General features: G+C 35.7%; 1 protein-coding gene across 1 annotated transcript; it reads left to right on the top strand.

Annotated features, from left to right (window-relative positions):
* Nucleotides 1-8004: 8004 nt before the first annotated feature.
* Nucleotides 8005-19322, top strand: LOC135214408 (mannosyl-oligosaccharide glucosidase-like). Its single transcript, XM_064248678.1, has 5 exons — nucleotides 8005-8216; nucleotides 11331-11609; nucleotides 12623-12780; nucleotides 13935-14112; nucleotides 15471-19322. The coding sequence occupies exons 2-5, from the start codon at nucleotides 11331-11333 to the stop codon at nucleotides 17343-17345; spliced, it is 2490 nt and encodes an 829-aa protein (XP_064104748.1). The 5' UTR covers nucleotides 8005-8216; the 3' UTR covers nucleotides 17346-19322.
* Nucleotides 19323-23093: the final 3771 nt, after the last annotated feature.

The following is a 23093-nucleotide window of genomic DNA, read 5'->3' as shown; positions in this document are numbered from 1 at the left end:
ATATATTATTAGCCCTGTATAAGATTCATATAGGATTATTTCATAGATAACATTTTCACTTCTAGACTTCCTGACTTTAAAATCTCTTTTATTTGATTTTATTTATTTATTTATTTATTTATTTATTTATTATTATTATTTTTTTTTTTTTTTTCATTGACTACGAATATAATATCCCGGGACAGACAATATGTCAGTAGATTTTGGATATGTGTTTGAACTTTAGCTTATTTGTCATTACTAAAGCGTTAAGTTAGAGTTCAAATCTTTACGCATATATATTTGGATATTTAATTATCTATGGTTTACGTTTTTGCTTATTGATTTTATCGTGATTCATTTTTTATTATAATTTGTAACCCTTCCGACTTCTTACGGAGTGTATTATATTGACTCCACTTGTATCCATATTATCTTTTTTGTTTTTTTTTATATATTTATTATTTATATGTTTTTTATATATATTTGATAAATTAATTGGTTGGCTTGAATATCGTGGGAAAAGTGTTCTAGCGGCGTACAGTATAAGGCTACTTGCGGCATCAATTCTATAGATACAAGATATAAATGATAAATGTATTTTAAAAGCCGCGAGAACCGCTATAATCCAGTTCGGATCCAATATCACGAGTTGTAACTCGTAAGACATTGACACTTCCTATTAATTATCCGTTATTCTACCAAACCGATTGACTCTGGGTGATAAAATATATTATTGGTTTTCTTAATGGAAAGGAATTCACACCACGTGTTATGGAGATTATTATTGATTTACACCACCCAGAGTCAGATTATCATGTGTTGAATTCCATGTTTACTGATTTAGCACTCATAAATATTCCTAATGCACTCAATTGCGGTGTTTGTGTTTTAGTGCTATTAATTTCTATATAACGTGTCAAGGAACTATTAACACTAAGAAGTGTTTATTCCCTCTGTCAGACTCGTAATTCTGTTAATAATTCTACGTATATTCTTTCAAGGATTGATTTGGCACAGGATAGGCCCCTAAACTGACAGGTGTCTTAGTGTATCCCTTGTTTCATGACACGTGTTACAATTAGTTATGTGCTTTTTATATCTGTAAGCATTGTAGGCCAGTAAAATAGTGATTTGGCTTTCTGTGACATACTATGGAACCCTGGATGACGGAATGCAACCAGTTTATGACGATTGGTATGAAAGAGATTATTATTACTACCTGGTCGTTAGTCATCTGCTGTGTTCTTCGGGTTTTCCTCGTCACGGACCTACATATAATACTACATTTGATTACATTATTCTGATACACATACCTTAAGTATACTTTTGCTTTAGGGTTTCTGCTCGAAGTGTGTATTGTTTTTGCTTAGCTGCTGCTGACCCTGTTTTCGTTCGAAGTGTTTATTATTTTGCTTATTGCTGCTGACTCTTGCTTTGTTCAGTTTGTAACAGTTCTGCGCTCCGACTACCCAGATATTCAATGCTCGCGATCTCTTGGTTTAAGGAATTTTCTTGTTTAGATACGGTTTTAACAATAGGCACGGATATTTCTATATTTTTTAGTCTAATTAATGGTTCTTTGCAGTATGGTGCGGGATTTGCGGGATAATGCGTCAGCTATGATAATTGCTTTCCCAGGTAAGATATCTTATCTTGGCTCCAAAGACCTGAATGATCATTTGTCACCGAGTTCCTTTTGGACTGTGATTAAAGCCTTTGAAAAAACTCGGTAAAGGACTCATGTTCAGTAAGGACTTTATCAGGATAGCCATAGATTATGAACTTAAAATGTACTAGTGTTAAAGATACCTAGCCCTTCCTTGCCTATTACTGCATATTTACTTTCAGAGGGCTTAGTTTACATGAATAAAAAGCTATAGGAAAGAACTGTTTATCATATTGCTGAAGTAGTATCCCTCTTACCCCTTGGTCTGAGGCGTCTGTTGCAATAAAAAAAAATTCCTTATTTAAATCAGGGATTTTTAAGTTAGGTAAGCTGCATTTTCCGCTTTTAAGATATCGAACAACGCCTGTTGATGCTTTTCAGACCATAATAAATCTTCTTCGTAAGATCTGTTAAAGGAGCTGTCATGATTGAAGAGTTACATATTTACATACGATTGTAATACCCACTACAGCGCAAAAGTGCTGTATCCCCCTTTTACGTTAATAGGTACCGGAAGTTATGAATAGCCGACACCTTACCTTGGACTACTTTAAGACCTTGACGAGACACATAAAACCTAGATAAACATGTTCGGTTTTTTAAAACTCACATTTAGATATTTTACTCTGAGATTATTTGTCTTTGTCTCTGTAGCACTAGCTCTAGTTTATGTGAATGTACTTCTAAGGTATTAGAAAAGATTATAAGACCAACCATATAAGCATGTAGGGTATCCCCTAAAAGTCTCCAAACACTATATTATAATTTGGGGCGCAACGTAAGCCGGAGGCATACGTAAAAAATTGATAATGTCCCCTGAGTGTGCTGAAAACGGTGTATGAGGTACAATCACTTAGGTAATGGTATCAGGTAAAAACTTTTAAGTAAGTCCAAGTTGGTGAAAAAAATTTATTCTAAGCTAACAGAGATAAGATGTCGTCGGTACATGGCACTGGAAACTATCGGGAGTCGTTTCCTTGTTTAAGCGACAGAAATATACGCAGATACGCCAAGTCCGATCTTTTATGGCATGACGTTTTGAGGGAAAATTATATGGGCTATTTGATTTCCTAATGGCTCCTATTACTAACATATTTCAACTTCGTCATTTATCTCTATTTTGAAATTGCAGTGAGAGTCTATACGAAGGTACGTATATAGCTTTATGTTTGTCCTTAGACCGTATTTTGTGTTAAATTACATCCGTTTTTTCCCAGAGATCACTCGCTAGTGGAGAAACTTCCTGGTATTCAGGTAAAAGATAAAAAAAAAAAATTTCTGCTGAATCACCTCTGCTTGAATGACTTTACTGATATTACTTTAGATAGATTATCAGAGAGATTCATCCACGACTGGTTGGGCGTGATTAAAAATTAGCAACAATAAAAAATGCGATATTTATAACTTCCGTATCCACGATATGTATACTTTTAGGGCTTTGTTCGCGGAAATCGTTATATTTCAGTGTCGGGAAGGATTAAAATTTCATTTCCCAGCAAAGTCTTTTTACACGCACTAAGACATTCGAGGGTGCATGCTTCTCGAGATTTTGCGTGCAAAGTGCGACTGCGGTTGTGGGAGAATTCTGTTGGGTCATTTGAACAATGTTACGATTTATGAGACAAATGTATAGTTCCTTTATATAAGTTATTATTTGATTAACTGTCTCATTTTTGTTCAAACGGATTTTAATATGTTTGAAGGTTTATAGGATTTTCCTTTGATAAACACGCCTTATTTTGCAGGATGTAAGATAATATTTTGTATACCCCTAGATGAATCTTACAATTACACTAGATACAGATCAATGTTTTTTATAACTATAGAGGTATCTGTAAGCGCTCGCTTATCCGGACTTCTCATTAGGGAAGTTCGAACAACAGACAGTGAGTCCGTAAATACAGGATATTACGTTTACTAAAGGAATAAACAAGATATTCTAATTTTTACTGCGCGTACAGTCGGGCTTTATCCACCACTACTTATAATAACTTACGTATAAAAAAAAACGAAAACCTGCTCTGATTACTTTATACGGTCGTGTGTTTCATAGGAAAAATCCTTTTTAATTCAAAAAGATATTGGCATGTATAAACCAACATCGCTTTTCCCCACTCTGCTAGAGTCGCTTATTGTGTGGAATTTGCTATGCTTTGAACACTTCGGCAGTTTTTTGACTGACCTTGACCGCTTGACTAGGTGACACAGTCACCGAGCTTGCTTGTTTGATTCTGAACGGGCTACTGTTTCTATTTTTTTTTTTTTTTGTAATAATTAGGATCCTTCTCTTTATTACCATCGGCAACGTATTGTGTGTTTTTAGCATTATGTTGCTGGTTACGTATAAAGCAATGAAGGACGAACTATTAGGAACTGAGCGATTACTAATAACACAAGTTATCACTACTGCATTCAATATTAACTGTTTGTACTTCATTCTTTGCTAAAATTTGAAATAGTGAGGGATCCTGGTCAGCGCATTTAGCCTGATGAAAGTTTTTTATAGGCATGTTATTTCTTGCAATCCAGCCGTATTTTTAAAGTTAAGTTGAGTCATTGAGGTTCGATTTTTTATATAACTCAAAAAACTCAAGGCTAAAACTGCGATCGGGACTTGCAAAGGAGCATTTATTGTTATGGCCCGAAATAGTGTTACCTCTAATGTATCTTGATTTGTACGGGTGTTCCACTTGTTTTTGTGTGTTTTCTAATCACTACGGTGCTTAACGACCCTATCCATGCATCTGTATAAATACAGACGTCCACTGCGTAAACGCATATTCACTGTTTAATATGATTTGTTAAGTAAGGGATTAATAATCACCCAAAATGATAAAATTAACATAGTATATGATTATGATATTTCAGTAGAACTTCTGGAAACAGACACTCAAAGATAAAAAACTCGCAGTAGCGAAATCTCAATGATGTATATAATTTCTGTAAAAAAGTAAGATTAAGAATGTCTCGTAACTTCAGCCACAGGAATAACGAAATTCGACCTGCAAAGGAAACACTCAAAGTTACTCCAAATGAATAAAAAATTGTACTTAGCTTGCTTTTGTGGGAAGTCACGGTGTTCCGATAACGATACACGGCCTTGGTCCTCCTTCTCTATTTAGCGGATGACCTGTTTTTTTGGCTTGAGTTTCCCCCGTGCGCGTTGTTGGGATGATTCGAGCCCTTGAAAATCCGATGCTGCAGACGCGTTCGGTTTGTTTCTTGCAGTGCCGGAAACGCTCACTAACGATGTTTTCTTGAATGATTCTAATGAGAGACGAAGCTTCCGTTGTCGTAGGAAAAAGGACACGTCGGTTTTGTTTCTTGAAGTTATTCACTAACGATGATACTAAGTTGCTTGAAGAATCTCTTGCTTTCGTTGTCGTTAAAGAGTTCTTGTTGTTTTCTGAAGTCGCTCACTAGACGATGAAAATAAGTTGCTTGAAGCAATCTGCTGCTTCCGTCGTCGTTGACTTCTTATGATACATGATTTATTATTCTGGTTTTTTCTTCGTAGGACGTTGTAGAGTTCTTCTGGTACGCTGGCCACCAATATTAGGGCTTGTGCCTTGTATGATAAGGCGCCCTATGAGGTAATGTTAGACTAGCGATAATCTTACGCTAAGTCGGTTGGTATTGCACTTCCATCTTCAATGGAGTGTCTGGGGGTTTGTAGATCACTTACGAAGTCGGTATTATCTTGTTGTTTATTACGACGATGTGTTAAACTCATGGTGAGGAGGTTCTTGTAGAAAACACTAAGTATAAAAATAGATATATTCTTGAAGTTTTACATGCTGAAGATCAGATATGATTGTACAAGTCTTCTATGACGATAGCTTGATCGCTTCTGCCAATGATGATGGCTAATCCTATTCCTCTACATGATAAAGCTTAGGTAAAGAGGTACAGGTCTTCTAATGACGATAGCTAACTCTGTTCTGCCTGTCTACCATCTCTGTTACAAGTTATGAAGGAACAGACAGTAGTTCGAACATATGAACATACATACAAATGACATAGTTTCATACGAACACACAATCGAATGAGACACGCTACAGATCACGTAGGCCGTTTGAATCATAGGTCGGGGTAGTTGTCTCAAGCAGGGAGCTTGGACTAATGTTTATAAACAATTGAATGACTACAGGTGACGGCATGTTATCTTAGCCTACATACTTATGGTATACGTCATCTTTAGCGTCTCTAGTCTGATCACATTCCTGCAAGCAATCTGGTTGACCTCTTTAGTTTTATTCTTTTATATATATGGACTAACATTCCATATTTTTATTATGTAAACACTTACAAATATACGTTCAATTTATTTTTTATTCCCAAAATATACTTATTATTATTATTATTATTATTATTATTATTATTATTATTATTATTATTATTATTATTATTACACCACACCCGAATATGAATTCGTGAGGAATATTACCTATACTCTGTTTTTTTCCATCTGTCCATCCGGTTGTGGTGTATGCGTATGGTAACACTGCGTCCCGAGCTTTAGATAGGTACATGCAGCTTACATTCAACAATAATAACAATATTCTATTTCGAATATTAACGGTGTAATTAGCATACAGTAAATTATTAAAACTCTTTTCAGTTGCAAATGTACACCCAGATAATCCTTTTATTTACCTACAACTTACACATAGCATAACTATTTAAAGCCCGGGACGCAGTGTTACCAAGCGAAAACACCAGCTTTAACCCATTACAAAATATAAGCCTTTAAAAATATAATATAAACTCTCTCTCTCTCTCTCTCTCTCTCTCTCTCTCTCTCTCTCTCTCTCTCTCTCTCTCTCTCTCTCTCTCTCTCTCTCTCTCTCTCTCTCTCTCTCTCTCTCTCTCTCTCTCATGAATGAATTATCTTTGGTATAATTACTAACCAAAGATATCTAACAGAGGTTCACCTTTTCATCGTGAAAACACTTATTTCATTAGTCTATCATCTTATTGTTAGTATCGTTTTCTATATTGCCAGTTAGGTACGTTTTCTATATTTCATTTTGCATCATGAAAATTCCAAAGTACATTAAAAATCCATGATCAGTTTACTTAAGCATATAGTTATAAAATAATGAATGCTTGTAAAATAAGTTTATGTTTGCGTCTCTCTATAGAAGAATTCACTTTGTACTCCTGTGTAAATAACTGTACATTTTGAATTTTATCTCTAATAAACTTACAAGTAAAAACTGGATTTTACTAACATTTTTACAATTGTGGATGACCATAACGAGTTCTACAATGGAATTTCTCATAGGCTTCGAATCCTAGCCTCATTGCTGGCATATATAATTCTTAAATGTATGGGGAAAATTGACACACAAATCATACGCTCATTTCTCAAAGTCCTGATCATAAATGTCTCTGAAAATGGGCACAAACCTTGGACCTGGATATAATAAACTTTGTGATGTTTTATTATGGATGGAAGGCTCTTTATTTCAGCGGAGTCTTTATGGTTTTATCGGTCGTTATAATCTTAAAATGTAAACAAAGGGGATGATGAAACTAAGAGCTTATTGATTTAAAAGATATTTTTACTGAGCTGTGAAAAACTTTAGCTTGATTTCAAGAACTATTATTATTATTATTATTATTATTATTATTATTATTATTATTATTATTATTATTATTATTATTATTATTATTATTATTATTATTATTATTATTATTATTATTTGATGAATTTCTTAAAGAAATAATACTAGTACTTCCTGGACAAGAAAACGCCGATAGTGTTTCCAAAGCCCCCGAGTTCAATATCTCGACTGGGGGCCCCTTTCCAAAACAATCTCGCTGAGTAAAAGAAAAAAATGACGACGCACTGTACTAGTGTTTAAATATTACGGGAGTTTATGCCTATTTTATATATTTTTAATATTTTCCTGTTTAATTATAAAGATACTAGTCGCATTTGCGAAAGACAGCTAAGCGAGCGGTATGACAATCTACCAAGGCTCTGGCTAGGTAATAATAAAAATAAAGGCGTCTTATGCCACTAACGCAGAACAGATTTCCGTAAACTTCATAAAAAATTATTTTATCAGGAGACAAATCATCAATTTACATCGAAAATAAAGTGTTATAGCATCCAAAAACCCTTTAAAATTAGAACGAATACTTTGATTCTCCCGGCTACACAAATTACACAATCTTACTTCAGTGAAGTGGAGTAGAGTTGCATAGAAATCACATGAAATCATTTTAATCGTAAGTCAATTATTGCTGTACGACGAAAAGAACATATTTAAACATCCAAAATTCATTTAGAATGAGAAATAATAATATATTTTTCCTCCGGCAAAGCAAACGCCGCCATGTCCCCAAAACTCGCAGGTTCAGGGTCCCTTCTGTGGACCCCCTTCCACGTCAAACCAAAACAACGTAAGGACCCGGTACGAGGACCCTCAGCTGAGGGACGCTTTCGGAGGACTGAATTTTGGGTGTTCGTCGATGTATGTTGGCCAGGGGACGCTTGTTAATGGCTTCTGTTGCGTCTATTTGGGGCTAACTCGAACGAGAACCGGTTTCGCCAGACGTGAGTGTCAGCTGGAGTCCTCTTCGAGGTTGCAGCCGATTTTTCTTTTATTTGAGCTTTCTTTCATCTGTTAAAGTGTATATTGTCTTTTAATTTTTATTATTATTTTTTATCTCATTTACTTTGTTTGTGGGTATTCTAGGGTACTCTGGGTCTCACCAGGGTTGAACGTCATCTGGTTACTACCTCCTCGAGGTAGCAGCCAATTCAATCCTTTTGCTATTTTAAACTGTCATTTTCCTTTCTTGCCTTGTTTTATCATCATTTGGGTATATTAGTTTTTTTTACGGTATCTTAAGAGAGTTTCCATATTGTCTACTATTTTTAGGCTAGTTAATGGGTTTAGCTAATCATAGGTGATACATTTTCAGGTTACCTACCACATCCTTTTTTTCATTTCTTTCTGGTATCCTCCCCTCACCGTAGGGGGATAGTGTCATCAGTGCACCTCATGCGGTACACTGTAGGCATTAGGTACTACCTACTTAAGGTTATTTGTAGCTTGCCTTCAGCCTCTAGCTGTAACTGCTTTTGTTCCTTTTATTGTACCTCTTTTCATACTTTCTGTCTTCCATCTTACTTTCCACCCTCTCCAAACAATTGATTCATAGTGCAACTGTGAGGTTTTCCTCCCGTTACACCTATCAACCCTTTCACTGCCAGTTTTCATTTCAGCAGTGAATGGCCTCATAGGTCCCAGTTCTTGGCCTTTGGCCTAAATTCCATAATTATCCAATCAACCTTTCTGGTATCCTCTATGATAATCATTTGTATATTTTTAGATAAAGCCAAATTGTTATTTTCGTATTGTTTCAGTGTCATCTAATCTCAAATGTTATGGATTTCAGCTTCATGTAACCTCTGCCTTGAGGTTGCGGTCAAGACCTGACACAGCACTAGGACCAGTTTGACTTTACAAGTCGCCATTTTTTGGTTGGGTAGAGATCCTTTTAGCACCCACAAAACACCTCGGGGCTAAGGTAGTCATTAGTGTTGGCTAGCCTAAAGAAACAAAGCAACCAGCAACCCATGCAGTGCATGAATGTAGCCTATATTGTCCTCAACAATATATTTTATTTTTTGCATTTACTTGAAAATAGGAATTTTTAACATATATTTATCAAGCATATGTGCTGATCTCATCTCTGTATGGAAATTTGTGCACTTTTTCATGAGGTAGTATGCAGAGTAAGAAGACAGGGGTAGGCATGGGTAATTTGAATCTACTACCACAAAGGCGTAGCCCAGGCCAGTCCATGTGTTCAATGTTAATTCAATGTTAAGTATTACTTGGGGTGTCAATGGGGCCAGCAAAGCCTCCTCGGCCAGGTCAGGGCATGTGGTCCTAACTCAGGTTAGGAAGATAAATTCTGGTTAGGTTATAGCCAGTGCCAGACCACTTGTCCAAACGGAAATTTAGTCCCGTCAATCTGTTCCCGTTATTCAGGATACGTATGTCGTTTTTCCTTTTAATACCTAGTATTCTCTTTATACCTACAGAGAGGCTTCTATGTTCAGGCTGTGGTTTAAGTCCTTTCTTAGTCATTGTTTTTCAATAACCATTGTCAATTTAGAGTTGTGTAAGCAACAGGGGATTAAGGTATTCGAGCTATGAATACTGTATTTTTAGTTCAACTTAGCCTTTTTGATTTGAGGCTATGGCCTTGACTTGGCTAGCCTATTTGATAGACTTGTAATAGTGTAGAGAAACCACAGCAAGTATGGCATAGACGTTAATTTTTTGTGGTTAAATTACTGGAAAATTTTTAGACTGGCCCCTTTTTCTGTTGGAGACATCTTCATGTGGATAATGGCTTCTGATACTGAAGGACCTTGGTAAAATGAACAAGTTTTTTTAATTATAATTATTAGAATTACATAGTAGTCTTGTTATGTAAAATTCATAACAAGACTACTATGTACTTCTAATTATTATAATTCAAAAAACTTGTTCATTTTACCAAGGTCCTTCAGTATCAGAAGCCATTATCCACATGAAGATGTCTCCAAGAGAAAAAGGGGCCAGTCTAAAAATTTTCCAGTAATTTAACCACAAAAAAGTAACGTCTATGCCATACTTGCTGTTGTTTCTCTACACTATTACAAGTCTTATCAAAAAAAAAAACTTACTCATATGATTTTCAAAATAAGTGAACATTACTTTGAGAAATTGAGACCTGACATCAACATACAACTGAGTTGTAGTACTTATGATAACTGGCAGGTAATGGTGATGAGACTTCTGCACCTGCATAATAGTTCCTTCGATGATGGAAACTAGACCTATTAGTCAAACTTTTTAAGGATCCAAGACTATCCTGAAATATAAGTAGCCATTAAAAAAAGAGGGAACAGTATTCTGCCTTGAAGTCTGATACCTGATAACACTATTCATGTTTGTAGACCAATAGAATAGAGAGCTAGATGCACCCATTAGGCAGAGAGACTGTAGGCTTTTTCACCATCATTGTTACTGCAAAGGAAGAAAATATGACTTTGACACAAAGGAGGACTTCCATGCACATCTTATAGAGTAAAGCAAATCATAACCTGACTGGTATGTACATAGATGATTTCCTAGCCAAGGTGCAAGTGGTCCGAAACATGCTTTGTTCAAAGGAGACTTAGTCATTGTTACTATAAAGTAAGAAAATATGACCCTGACACAAAGGAGGACTCACTTACACATTTTATAGAATAAAGCAAATCATAATCCTGACTTGTATGTAGATGATGTTTCCTAGTCAAGGTACAAGTGGTCAGAAATTATTTGTTTTCAAAGGAGACTTGTTTAACAGATGATGCAAATAAACATTGTTGAGCACATATATATTTGTCCAGGTGTTAAAAGATAAAGTATAGGCAAATTACATATTAACGGAGTAAAACTGATCCATTTATTTCATTGATTATCAGAGGCTAAGCATCACAATTTTTAGTTGCACATCCACAACTTTTTGTATTCCGTAGGAGGCAGTGCCATCAGTCCACTACACATGGTGCACTGTAACATTACCTGATAGGTCCCAGCACTTGGCCTTTTGCCTAAATCTTATATTCCATTCCATTCTGTAACTTTGTGTAGCATAAATTACTCCTCTTTCTGCTTTTCAGATGACGAGGCAACGTCGAATCAGAACACCGTCAAGTCAACTGACATCCAGTGGAGGACACTTCCACCATGACTTGGCTCTCCTGGACGAGGCGAATGCTGCACCGCGGTCAGATCGCTCCACCAGATCTGACAAGAAGAGAAAAGGATCGAATTCGAGCAGATTGTTCCCGGCAGTTGTTTTTGTCATTTTTGCCGGGATTGTAGTTTTAGCTGTCGCCTATTTTCTTTACTTAGGATACATGGAAACAAGAATCAATACGCCAATTTCATCACCGAAGGTAATATACATTTATTCATCGTGCACCATATTTTTTTAGTTATGAATCCTGATTTCTTTTGTAGTTATGAGTCCTGATTTCTTTTTTCTTTACTTGCTATTGTCTGATACTGAAGGGAGCTGTTGCAAAACTTAATATCTTTAGTATGGCGTACATGCCAGGTGTATACGTACACATTTGCATATATATTCTACATGCATATAAGAGATTTTTTTTTTTATAAATTGCTTGATGAATATTATTTGCCTCTTCAATTGTACATGACATTGCATATTCAGCATACCAGTGCTGTAGTATGTAGCACTACTGTATTGTGTAGGACTGAAAAAAGCGAACAAGAACTGTGATGTTATATTACCCTTATTTCACAAAATGAAATAGGGTATTATCTTTTACCCCTTTGATGGGTAACTATGTTCAAGATTTGGCACCATGCAGTTTGAATGAATTTTGCGGAGAAAAATGTTCCAAGTGCCACTTATCACTACGTATTGGCAACTCTTCAGATCGACGTACGAGAGTCCGAGTGAGTTGGGAGAGATTCAGTCTTGCTTTTGTTGGTACTGGGGAGTGTTGTCCCAACTTCCCAACCAAGGATGCATTGTAAATATTTTACAATAAACATACTCAGAATTTGTTCCAGATTTTAGTTCTTAATTATTATGATATTGTCCGAGCTGTAATTATCATTTGACAAAGTAAAATCAGGATAAATATAAAAAATTATAATTGGTAAAATTAGCATATTTTTACGACTGTCCTATGGAAAATAGGCCTGTGCCAGGTTAGAAATATTCACTTTCAATTTCCTGTGGAAGGTACAGAAAAAAAAGAATTCTATATATACCACGAGCATACGCATGTCTAACTCTTTCCATTAATTATTTTTCTTTTTAATTGGCCATCCTTAAATTTAACCCAGTCATGGGCGTATGCATTAGTGTATACGTATTTGTGAGGGTTGAGCAGACAAATAATAGTATAACTTTATCATTGTTATTGTTATTTCTCAGGTTGTCAAAAGATCCGGACTAGCAGTCCCTGAGAGATATTGGGGTACTTACAGACCTGGTGTTTATTTTGGCACCCGAACACGTCATCCAACGTCTTTGGTTACTGGAATGATGTGGTTTGTCCCAGGGCATTTCCAAAACAACATGCTTGCACTTAGGTAATGTAGGTTTTGATTTTGTTATTGATTAGTTGATTTCATTCCTCCTTCACATGTAGCCATATCTGTGTGTATATCTACTCTTGAAACTGAAACCTCATCTTATAATTTAGAATATGTCTCATCTTGACTTAGGTAGTTGTAACTCTTACCCAATTTTTCATTTATATTTTATGCTATTCTGACTTCATATCAGATCAGTAATAAAACTAATTTATATGATCCCTTCCACTTCTGTGTCTGGCTATTCTTGAATACAACTTTAAAGCCATCAATTTTCTTTTATTACTCCATGCTAGCACAAGACAGATTTTATTTCTTATTTCATCACAATATAATATCCTTATGAATACTCTTCGAAAAAAAATAGCTTTTTCCAGCATCCAAGTCCCTGTCAGAACACATTTTCACATGATTTTACAGTGGTCCCCCCGTATTCGCAGGGGATGCGTACCAGACCCCCCCCCCCCCCCGTGAATAGTTAGAACCCGCGAATGTTTGGAACCCCTATAAAAACGCTAAAATAGCCTATTTTGTTAGTTAAAACTCAAGAAAAACCACTAAAATTGTTCATACTTGGTTTTTTTAATAGTTTTATCACAAAAAGTGCATTTTATGATGAAATTGATTAAAAAAAATCAGGAATTTGTGGATATTTCTCATAGAAAAATACCGCGAATGCCCGAATTTTCCGCAAATAATGCGGGGAAACGTTCCCGAGAGAAATCTGCGAATGAGTGAGTCCGCGAATCCGGAGAACGCGAATACGGGGGCCCCACTGTACTCTTAGCACACCAGCCCTTTTTCTCTTTCTAAATCCAGCGAGGGGCAGAAACTTTCTTAGAACAAGTTCATTTTTACTCTCATCCCCTACTGGGCTTCCTCCATTATCATAACGTTCCTCACCCTTACCTGATGTTATCAGTGTTCTTTTCTCCTTAATTGTGAAATGCCTGTGTCACTGAGATTTTCAGTTTAGGCTAGAAATAGGGTGAAAATTTAGTTTTGAATAGTAAGGGGAAGCTTGAAAATATTCAATTTAGGGTCTTTCTTACCTATCAGAAGGCCCTCAAAAGTACTCTTGATTAGTGGATACCTATTAGATAGTCATTTATTTATAGGCTTACTGTATGATTCTGACCATTTCCTTCTAGACACTGGTGTGACCAAGGCGATGACCTTTCCAAGTATGGATGGGAAGTTCATGATGGCCGCTTCGCAGGTGTGCAGAAGATTGTGGACAAACATGTCATTTTACAAACAAGTTTTGTGAAACGAATGGGTGGCCAGCATGGGGGTGATTGGTCTGCAAGGATTACTGTTCTTCCTAAGGTAATGTTGCAAACAGAATCAGGAGGATTCTTCTTGCACTGTTGTTGTTATTATTATTATTATTATTATTATTATTATTATTATTATTATTATTATAATACAAGTCAAATTCCAACCTTATTCGGAAAGCAGAATTCTACAACTTTAAGGCCCCCCATAATGAAATCATTATTGTAAAGGGAAATACTTTTTAAGAGAATTAACGAAGGCAATCAAATGAGATCATTATGTACTGTTTCATTCATACAAAAAATACATGAAAGCTAAGTTAATCCTTTTAACTTGTAATTCTTTGTTTCATATAAGTAACTTACCAAGTCATTACATAGCTAATGTTTCACCTTGCACGGAAACTTCAATTTTGAAATTCGTGGTAGCACTCTTATTGTTTTACTGTAAGTGACTAGCCGTGCCCACTTTCAGGGAAGAATAGGTACAGCACAGCTGAAGAGCTCAATTCATTTCTGCCATTTACAACTAAACTTCAGTTGGAAGAGAGCTACTTGTAGAGGTGGTCGAGGGTGTCAGCACAGGGGTTTTACAACTCTGCTGTACCTATTCATTTAAGTTGCCCCCACAATTTGAAAACTTAGTTACGTAACTACTTGGTAAGTATAAGTGAAACTTAATTTTAATATGGAAAATGTTAATGTGAAAATAACATTTTCTGTGAATTGCAAACTTCTTATGTCTTTATTTTATCTTCCTATTTGGATTTTCAAAATAGATTTGAGTTGAAATTGAATCTAAAAATATCAGGGAACAAAGTAGTTGATCATCCAGTTTAAACCAAATCCACCACTTACAATAGGCCACGTTCATGGTAGAATTTGAGTCCATGCAAGGTATTGAATAAAGTGCAGTCTGCTGTATTGAATTTTGTCATACCAGTATCTAATTAACAGTTATATAATTCTTTGTAAAAATGAGCTTGAGAATTATAATGTACATGTTACAGTAGTTGTCAAATTTTGAAATTATAGTCATACATATTATGATGGTTGTACAATTCCAAAATAAGCAATTCAATTAGATTATCATCAACATTCTGTTATGGTCTTTCATTTATTTTTTAGGGAACATGTTGAGGGTAAACATTTGCCAAAATTATTGAAATGGTATTGTAGTGTTTGGCAATGGTATTTTGAAATTAACTAATCAATGGTGTAGGATGCAGTAGCTGAATTTTCAGTATCCTTTTTAATGTTTACATAAAATTCTTATTTCATCCTTTTCAGTGTGGTTTTCTTTGTAAAATATTGCTAATCATTATAAAGCACCAGAATCATCTTTTTAAATGTAATTAGCATATGAAAACGAATATTTTTTGAGAGTGTTATTTCTTTTCTTCGTTACAGGGTAAGAAAGGTGAAGGTACCCAGGCCTCCTTACTGTACTATGTTGCACTGGATCCTGAAGACACAACCGGAGTATTACAACCTATGATGGGACCAAGTCAATCACTGGGTTCTCTGAGAGGAGTGTCAGACAGTGTAGGAGGCTTTCGACTGCATGTGGTGAACAGCTCCGGGGAAATTTTACATCACCATTTACTAAGTACAAAACATATGGGTCTTCACATGTTGAAGGAAACTGTCTTCAGAGGTTTAAGAGTATTTAATAGTAATAGTGAAAGCGATAAGTACATTGGCTTAGCAGGAGAGGTATTCTCTCATGAGGACATGGACCGTCAGCCAAACTTTGTTGTTTACCAGGTAACCGGACAAGTCCCGTTTGAGATAGAGATAGTATATGAAAGTGACAGTTTTCTAAAAAGGCCAGGTATGCTCATTGGGGAGACATTAACTGATGAATTGAATGCTTTTGTTGAGAAATTCCACAATGATTTCAGTGAGAAGTTTGCACTAGAGGCAAAAGGCTTTTCTGAAGAGGAAGTGTCCATCGCGAAAGCTGCATTGAGCAATATGATTGGAGGAATAGGATACTTTTATGGATCATCTAAAGTGTTAGGAGAGTATAATACTGATCCTGTTCCTTACTGGAAAGCTCCTCTTTATACCAGCGTCCCTTCAAGGAGCTTTTTCCCTAGAGGGTTTTTGTGGGATGAAGGTTTCCATAATCTTCTAATTTCAAAATGGGACCGAGAAATATCTCAGGATATCTTAGCACATTGGTTCGATCTCATGAACTGGGATGGCTGGATTCCCAGGGAACAAATCCTGGGCCTTGAGGCTCGTGCCAGAGTTCCAGATGAGTTTGTAGTACAAAGGGGTAAAAATGCCAATCCTCCTACTCTTCTTCTTACTCTTCATTCAATGATGTCAGGCTTTAAGCGAGATCTTTCAGACGATGATTATGAATACTTAAGTCGTTTGTGGCCACGTTTAAGGGCATGGTACAATTGGTTCAACTCAACACAGTATGGTGATCTTCCGGGAACTTACAGATGGCGGGGCCGTGATTCCAGGGCAGACAAAGAATTAAATCCTAAGACCCTTACTTCAGGCCTTGATGATTATCCCAGGGCTTCTCATCCAACAGCAGATGAGAGACATCTTGACTTGAGGTGCTGGATGACATTAGCATCAGGTCTAATGGCAGACATTGCCAAACTCATTGAGAAAGATCCAAATAAGTATGAAGAATCTAACAAATACTTATCGGATAACAATGTCCTAGATGCCCTCCACTGGTCTTATGCAGCAAATGGCTACATGGATTATGGGCTTCATACAGATTATGCAGAATTGAGGAAACTTTCAGAAAGGGCCGACATGAAAAGAATTGTTCACGACGATCCAAAATTAAAGTTTGTCGACTCCTTTGGCTACGTCAGTTTCTTTCCCCTATTTCTGCAAATTATTGATCCTTACTCTGCCAAATTAGGTAAAGTTCTGGACGACCTGCGTCAGCCTGAACTATTATGGACCTCCTATGGCCTGCGTTCCCTGGCAAAAAACTCGCCCTTCTACAGGAAAAGGAACACTGAGCATGATCCTCCTTACTGGCGGGGTGCCATTTGGATCAACATGAATTTTCTGGCAATTCAAGCATTACACCATTATAGTACCATAGATGGGCCCCACAAAGATTTAGCTCAAGAGATATACGTCAACTTGAGAGAAAACGTAGTGAAAAATATAATTCGAGAGTACAAAAGAACTGGGTACCTTTGGGAGCACTATAATGATAAGAATGGTAAAGGAGAAGGATGCAGACCATTTACTGGTTGGTCAGCACTTGTTGTTTTGATAATGGGAGAAACATATTGAGAATTATTCATTGTTACGTGTTGGTGTATGATAAGGTTTCCGATTTTGGATCCTGTTTATGCATACATTTTTTAATTTGATGATATGGGAAGTCATTTTTGTTTTTCTTTAGTGTTTTAAGATTTACAACTTTCTGAGGTTTGCCTTGGTATTTCCAATTTCTTCAGTCATACTGTCCATTCATGTTGTAAGGTATTCATTAAATATGAATGTTTATTCTTTTAGTAAAGCCCTTCTATAATAGTAAATTCATTATCTCCATTATACCTGAGATGTATACAGATTAATGAAGTTTATTTTTTCATTGTATTGGTTCTCTACATTTGTCGATGCTAAATTGAACAAATTGAAGGAATAGCATAACCAGAAATATTCAACTTTGGCATTTTGCTTTGTCCAGTAGGCCAGTGGGAAGGAAGGCATATTATTTATGATCCTCTATGGTATTATCCTTGTGATTTTCCCAGGTTCCTAAACCCCTGGATTTGTGCCTTTTAAGTCTCACCCTGAAGCTCTTTCAGTATGTTCCAGAAATGTACTGCAGTTACAATACCACGTCAGTTACCTTCACTTCCGTGTGCGCGTCTGTTTGTCTGGCGTTCTTCCTCTGTGGAAAGGGTTTGCTATCCCATGGGTGGTATCTCTATTATTTGTGTATAGTCATGTATGTTAGTAGAAACATACCTAACACTGAAGTGACTGATACAATTCGAAGATGTGTGATTAGGAATTCTCTCATCCTGGACGTTGATGTGTAATCATAATTGTGTTGAGGTTTTGTGATTGGGAAACCATCCTGTAAATGATGCCTTCGGCTCCTGTGGCATTCTTGTATATTTTCTAATTGTCCCTCCATTTGTCCGGTTGCCATGGGCAAGTGCTTTACAGAAATCTTTGCTTTCCTGTTATCATGTCAAATCTTGGCTGTTATAGTCTGTATTCTGGTGTCCTGGTAATGAGTGGGATCAGGAAGTCATAATTTGCAAAGAGTTAGTACTGTGTTTGTTCATGAAGACACCTTCTTTACCCATATCCACGGTTAAACCATAGATTTTAAGGGGCATGGTTTTATTTATATGTTCATACCAATTATTTATTGCTTGCATATCTCCTAAATTCCTGGGCAGTCTTTTTTTTTTTTATTTATTTATTTATGAGAACTAGTGCAGTACTTTCTCCAAAGTACCAAGTTGTTTGGTGTATATATTTATTAGGTCAGAGAGACCTACTATTATACAGTTCATTGTATTGTAAGATATTCTTTGTTTATTTTTTTAAAAAAAGAAATCGTGAAACTTGTTAAGCGTGAGTTACTTGGTGCTGTAACTGACCAGGAAGCTACAAGGGTTTGCTTTAAAACAGGGTATCCCAGTTTGTTCTTGCTGGATAGCTTAGAGAGTTATCCTTATGTGTTTCACTGTTAAAAGAATTTTGTCTGTGAATTTAGAATTCATTTGAAGTTTTGAAAGTGTCGGAATTGCCATCAAATTCTTCCACTTTGTGTATTTAATTTTTGCTCTAGGGATAATTGCACATCATTTTCTTAACTGCATTGTTTATATTTGAGTGGGATTTTTAGGTAAATACCTGCCATCCATATAGAAGTCGTTTGACTAAGTGCTCTGGTTAAACTACCCAATAGTAATAAAATCATATATAATTACCATATGCATTAGAATTTAGGAATTGATCTTGAAAATAAGGCTTTGCTATTTTATAAGATCATGAAATTTTTAAAGATTTTTTTTTTGCAGTTTTAGTTTTTTGTTTTTTATTTATTTGTTTATTTTTTAAGAACAAATCCTTTCACGCTTCACAATATAAGGTTCTGATACTAGAGACAGATTTGTGTATAAAGTACGGTACCTGATGTCTTCTTTTAACAAGTTATGTGATAGATGACTACTGTTGTCTCACTGAGTCAAGATATTTGCACTTCACCTGACATCCAGTTATTTTAGTAAAGTTTCCAAGAAATGTGTTTTTGATTACCTTTTAGTTTCTTCATTTTTCTTTTACTTGATTTAGGGGGAGAGTTTTATCATTTGTTCAAGTTGAAGAATTTATCATAGTGACATTATTGTTGTCCTTTTCATTCCAGTCTTTCTTTACCTTTTATGTTTTAACTGGCAGATAAATCTGTCACCCTTCAATGTTACATAAAGATTCACTCTGTTAAGGGGCTATGCTTTCCATTTGTAAAATTCTGTACATTGTCAAAAGAATCTGCAGTTCAGTCCATTGATTATAATTACGGCACCATATTTTCATGTGTGTCGTCATACAGTTTGCAAACCTTTCCCTTTTTGCTGATATGTTCGTGCCAGTCTGCAAGGAGAGACTGAATGTAGGATTGCTGGTTAAAGTAAACATAAGATTTTGTGTCTGGTGCTCAAGTTGGAACAGAGTACAAGAAAGACCAGACAAGTTTTACCACACTATTCCTCAAGAGACATTAAATATTTAAATACCTTGTCATTCTGCCCTCTCACAGCAGATAGCAGTGTTCACTTTAACTTCACTCTGTGCTGTAAAAAGTATCAAATGGATAAGGTGAACATTCATGTTTTGTGGCCTTGTTTGAGATATGGACAGAAGTAACCCAGGGAAATTGACACCAAAATCTTGTTTAGACACAGCTCACTCAATGTTGTTAAAAGTGTTAGTCTCTCATAACCACAAGGCAAAACAGGTTTTATTCCTGCATAAGGGATCAATCTAATGAACGTGACTTGTTTGTTGTATGCAAGTTAGCTAGATTGAAAAGGAAACATTTTTTTGTAATTTATATGAACGCAGTGAAAATTTTCATGAATCATTTTTACTTCATTCATAGAAGCACCATCCTCCCCAATCCCTTTTAACAGGAGAGATAGGGGTTGCTTCTTCCTCCTAAGCAGTATCTCTTTACTCAGTCTCTACATAGACCAGCAAGTAGACATTAGTGAGAAGTTATAGGTGTGTATTTGAAACATGTTATTCGAGCCTTTTGGTTATAGCTCCTTATCAGAGATAAGATTTTATTTTAACCATATGCAACTAATGATTTGTTAGGCCTACCAACAAATTTGACAAGTCACTTGTGTCCATATGTAAGTTGTAAGCCAGTAAGAGAATTTCTGGAACTGATTATTTTGTCTAATGTGCTTCCATGTTCCTGTTTTCTCAAAGATAAGATCCAGGAGGAAATTACTCTCCCTAAATGGGACTGCTGTTAACTGTTTTTCCACCTCGATGTTAAATACTCAGTCTGAATTTTTTTCACTGAAAGGTCAAAACTATAATACTCATTTATTTAGACTTTTGCCTTCATGCTTTCAAGACAAATTTAAGTCTACATACTTCCATTTTATTGTTGGAACCTACAGTTTGCAAGGGCATGATAGGTGCAGTGTTATATAAATTCTGAAGGGTGACACTGTACATCCAAGTAATAATGTTGTAATTGTGGGGAGAAAGAGAATATGATATTCAAGCTCATCTTTATCAAACTTCAATTGACTATGCAACTTAGATGGCAGATGCGACATAGGTTAACAACTTCAGGTTTTCTTGCAGCCAGTTAACTGACATTAGTGATAGAATTTGTACAAATTCATGTTGAAACTCCAGCCACAAAGATGTAAGTACAGCCAGAATATTGTTAAAGAAGACTTGGAAACATTAAAAGTCATACCTGGTAACGAAACTGTGCAAAGGCAAAGGCAAGGTGAAGCTCTCATTTGGTAGTACTATGTATATGGATATTTCTTTTGTTTCAAGTTCTTTTTGTTTTCAAAATAATCATGTTATGGTAATTCCTTTATTATCAACCATTATAGTATTGCCAATGACTGACATTATTTTGCAAGTTGGAAATATGTTAACAGAGACAAAGATCCAGAATTTATCAAGAAACTTCACTGGATTCCATATCAAAACTGTAATGGTTGAGAGTACATGGAACATACTTATCATTACTGTGTCATTGTCTTCATGTGAGTTTCAAATTGTCACCTCTCAAAATACTTATTTGAATAGTAGAGGTTGGAGACAAGTCTTGTTTTACTAAGTAGCTACCGGTGAATATAATCCTCTGAGATTTCTGTCATCTTCCTAGCCCTTGAAATTTCAATGATATAACCAGCCAAAAATTTAAGGTGAACTTAATTTGTTGTCTCTCCGTTTTGTATTTATCAATGTTGAACTTACTGCAATAAAGTATGTACAGGTATTCAGCTTCCAAATGACAATAAAACTAGATCTATAACAGGACAAATAAATTCACAAGCAATACAAAAGAAACATTATGTACATAATTGTTAATGTTCTTTGCCACAGATGAATATGGAACTCCCCCTAAATCTCAGAGGGTTAACTTTGCATATCTAATATTGGTCCTGTGATTTCCACTTGTCGGGCATTTAATACCATTTGAAATCATTATCATGACTTAATTTTAGTACTTTTTTCCATTTGCATGAGTAAATTACTTTTTTCTGTATTTGTTCAGTAGCTTTTTAAAACTACATAGTTTTGAACAATAGCACGAGTTAGCACTTAGCCCTTACTCAAGTGGTAAGTATACTCTAACCTGGTTATCTGTTTTATTTAGTTGTGCTGTACCAATATGTTATTGGAAATCATATGGCACAATTATTACGAAAGGTATGATTTTGTTAATTACTTCATCTCCTTGTCGAGTGGTTGTTACATCAACACAATATTCTGTTATTAGGCAATTATAGTAATTACATAACTTTGTTTTAGTGCGGTAAATAATAACAAAAACCCACTTCGGCAGAATTAGTAATCAGTTGAAGTGGTCAGGCAACCCCAGGACTCTGTGCACCCACAAGATAACTTTCAATCTTCTTGCAAATTTTGATCCATAAAGATATTTCTACAAAAATTGACAGAATCCAAATTTGCACATCCTTAGCTCTCGAGCTGAGCTTTAATGGTGCCATTTTGCTATACAGCACTTCATGAAACCCCTAGTAAAACCTTCAAAGATATCTAAGTAAGCAATGAATTTGTATTTTTAACCAGTTGAAAAGCATTTAAAATTTCCTTTTTTTTTTACATTGTATTGTTACAATACAAACACCACACTGTATGATTGATTACTAGTATTGGACTTCTTGTATTTATGTCTGGCTTTAATAATTGCAGTAGAAATTTTAATTTACCCTAGCTAGCTCAGGAAGGTCAAACATAACTAAGTATAGCTTGCTCTCTTCGTTTAGTTTTATTGTAAAAGTCTTGTAGCCCAGATTGCTAGTATTCAGAGATTGAATTTACCCTTTCCATTTACTAGAAAGGTGCCACTTACAGAGGCTGTGATTGCCTTATGGCTAAACATTTGTTTGTGGTCAGAGATGGAGCTGTTTCAACCTTGTCCATTCTTCCTTCCTTAGGGTCTTTGTATCTGCTCCGGTGTCTGTTCCCTCAGGTTATGACCCTATCCCTGTATCTCATTTGTTTAGAATGACTTTTTCATAGATTCATAATTATATGCTTGTAATTGGTGCGTAATCTTTATAAATATACAAACAACCTTCTGCACATTTGCCAACATGACTCATCAGCTGTTAAAAGAAAGCATGGTGTCTGACCTCACTGCAACCAACTCGAATATGTAAACACTGAGGTTGAAAAGTTTCAGTAAGCTAACATGGCAGTTCTACAGCTGTTACGTGGAAGATAAATAGTATAGAATTTCATAGAATCCAGTACCCAGTTCCACATTCTCAAAGATCTTAGGAA

The sequence above is a fragment of the Macrobrachium nipponense genome, chromosome 45 (assembly GCF_015104395.2).
Source record: "Macrobrachium nipponense isolate FS-2020 chromosome 45, ASM1510439v2, whole genome shotgun sequence".
Classification (NCBI taxonomy): Eukaryota; Metazoa; Arthropoda; class Malacostraca; order Decapoda; family Palaemonidae; genus Macrobrachium; species Macrobrachium nipponense.
The sequence above is the reverse complement of the archived record's forward strand: the minus strand, read 5'-3'. Positions and strand labels throughout refer to the sequence as shown.

What these genes read in the sequence shown, in the direction of transcription:
- LOC135214408 (XM_064248678.1), top strand. Translation starts at nt 11,331, where the DNA reads ATGACGAGGCAACGTCGAATCAGAACACCGTCAAGTCAACTGACATCC. An exon ending in AACAACATGCTTGCACTTAG is followed by an intron (nt 12,781 to 13,934) that starts GTAATGTAGGTT and finishes ATTTCCTTCTAG; the next exon opens with ACACTGGTGTGACCAAGGCG. An exon ending in GGATTACTGTTCTTCCTAAG is followed by an intron (nt 14,113 to 15,470) that starts GTAATGTTGCAA and finishes TCTTCGTTACAG; the next exon opens with GGTAAGAAAGGTGAAGGTAC.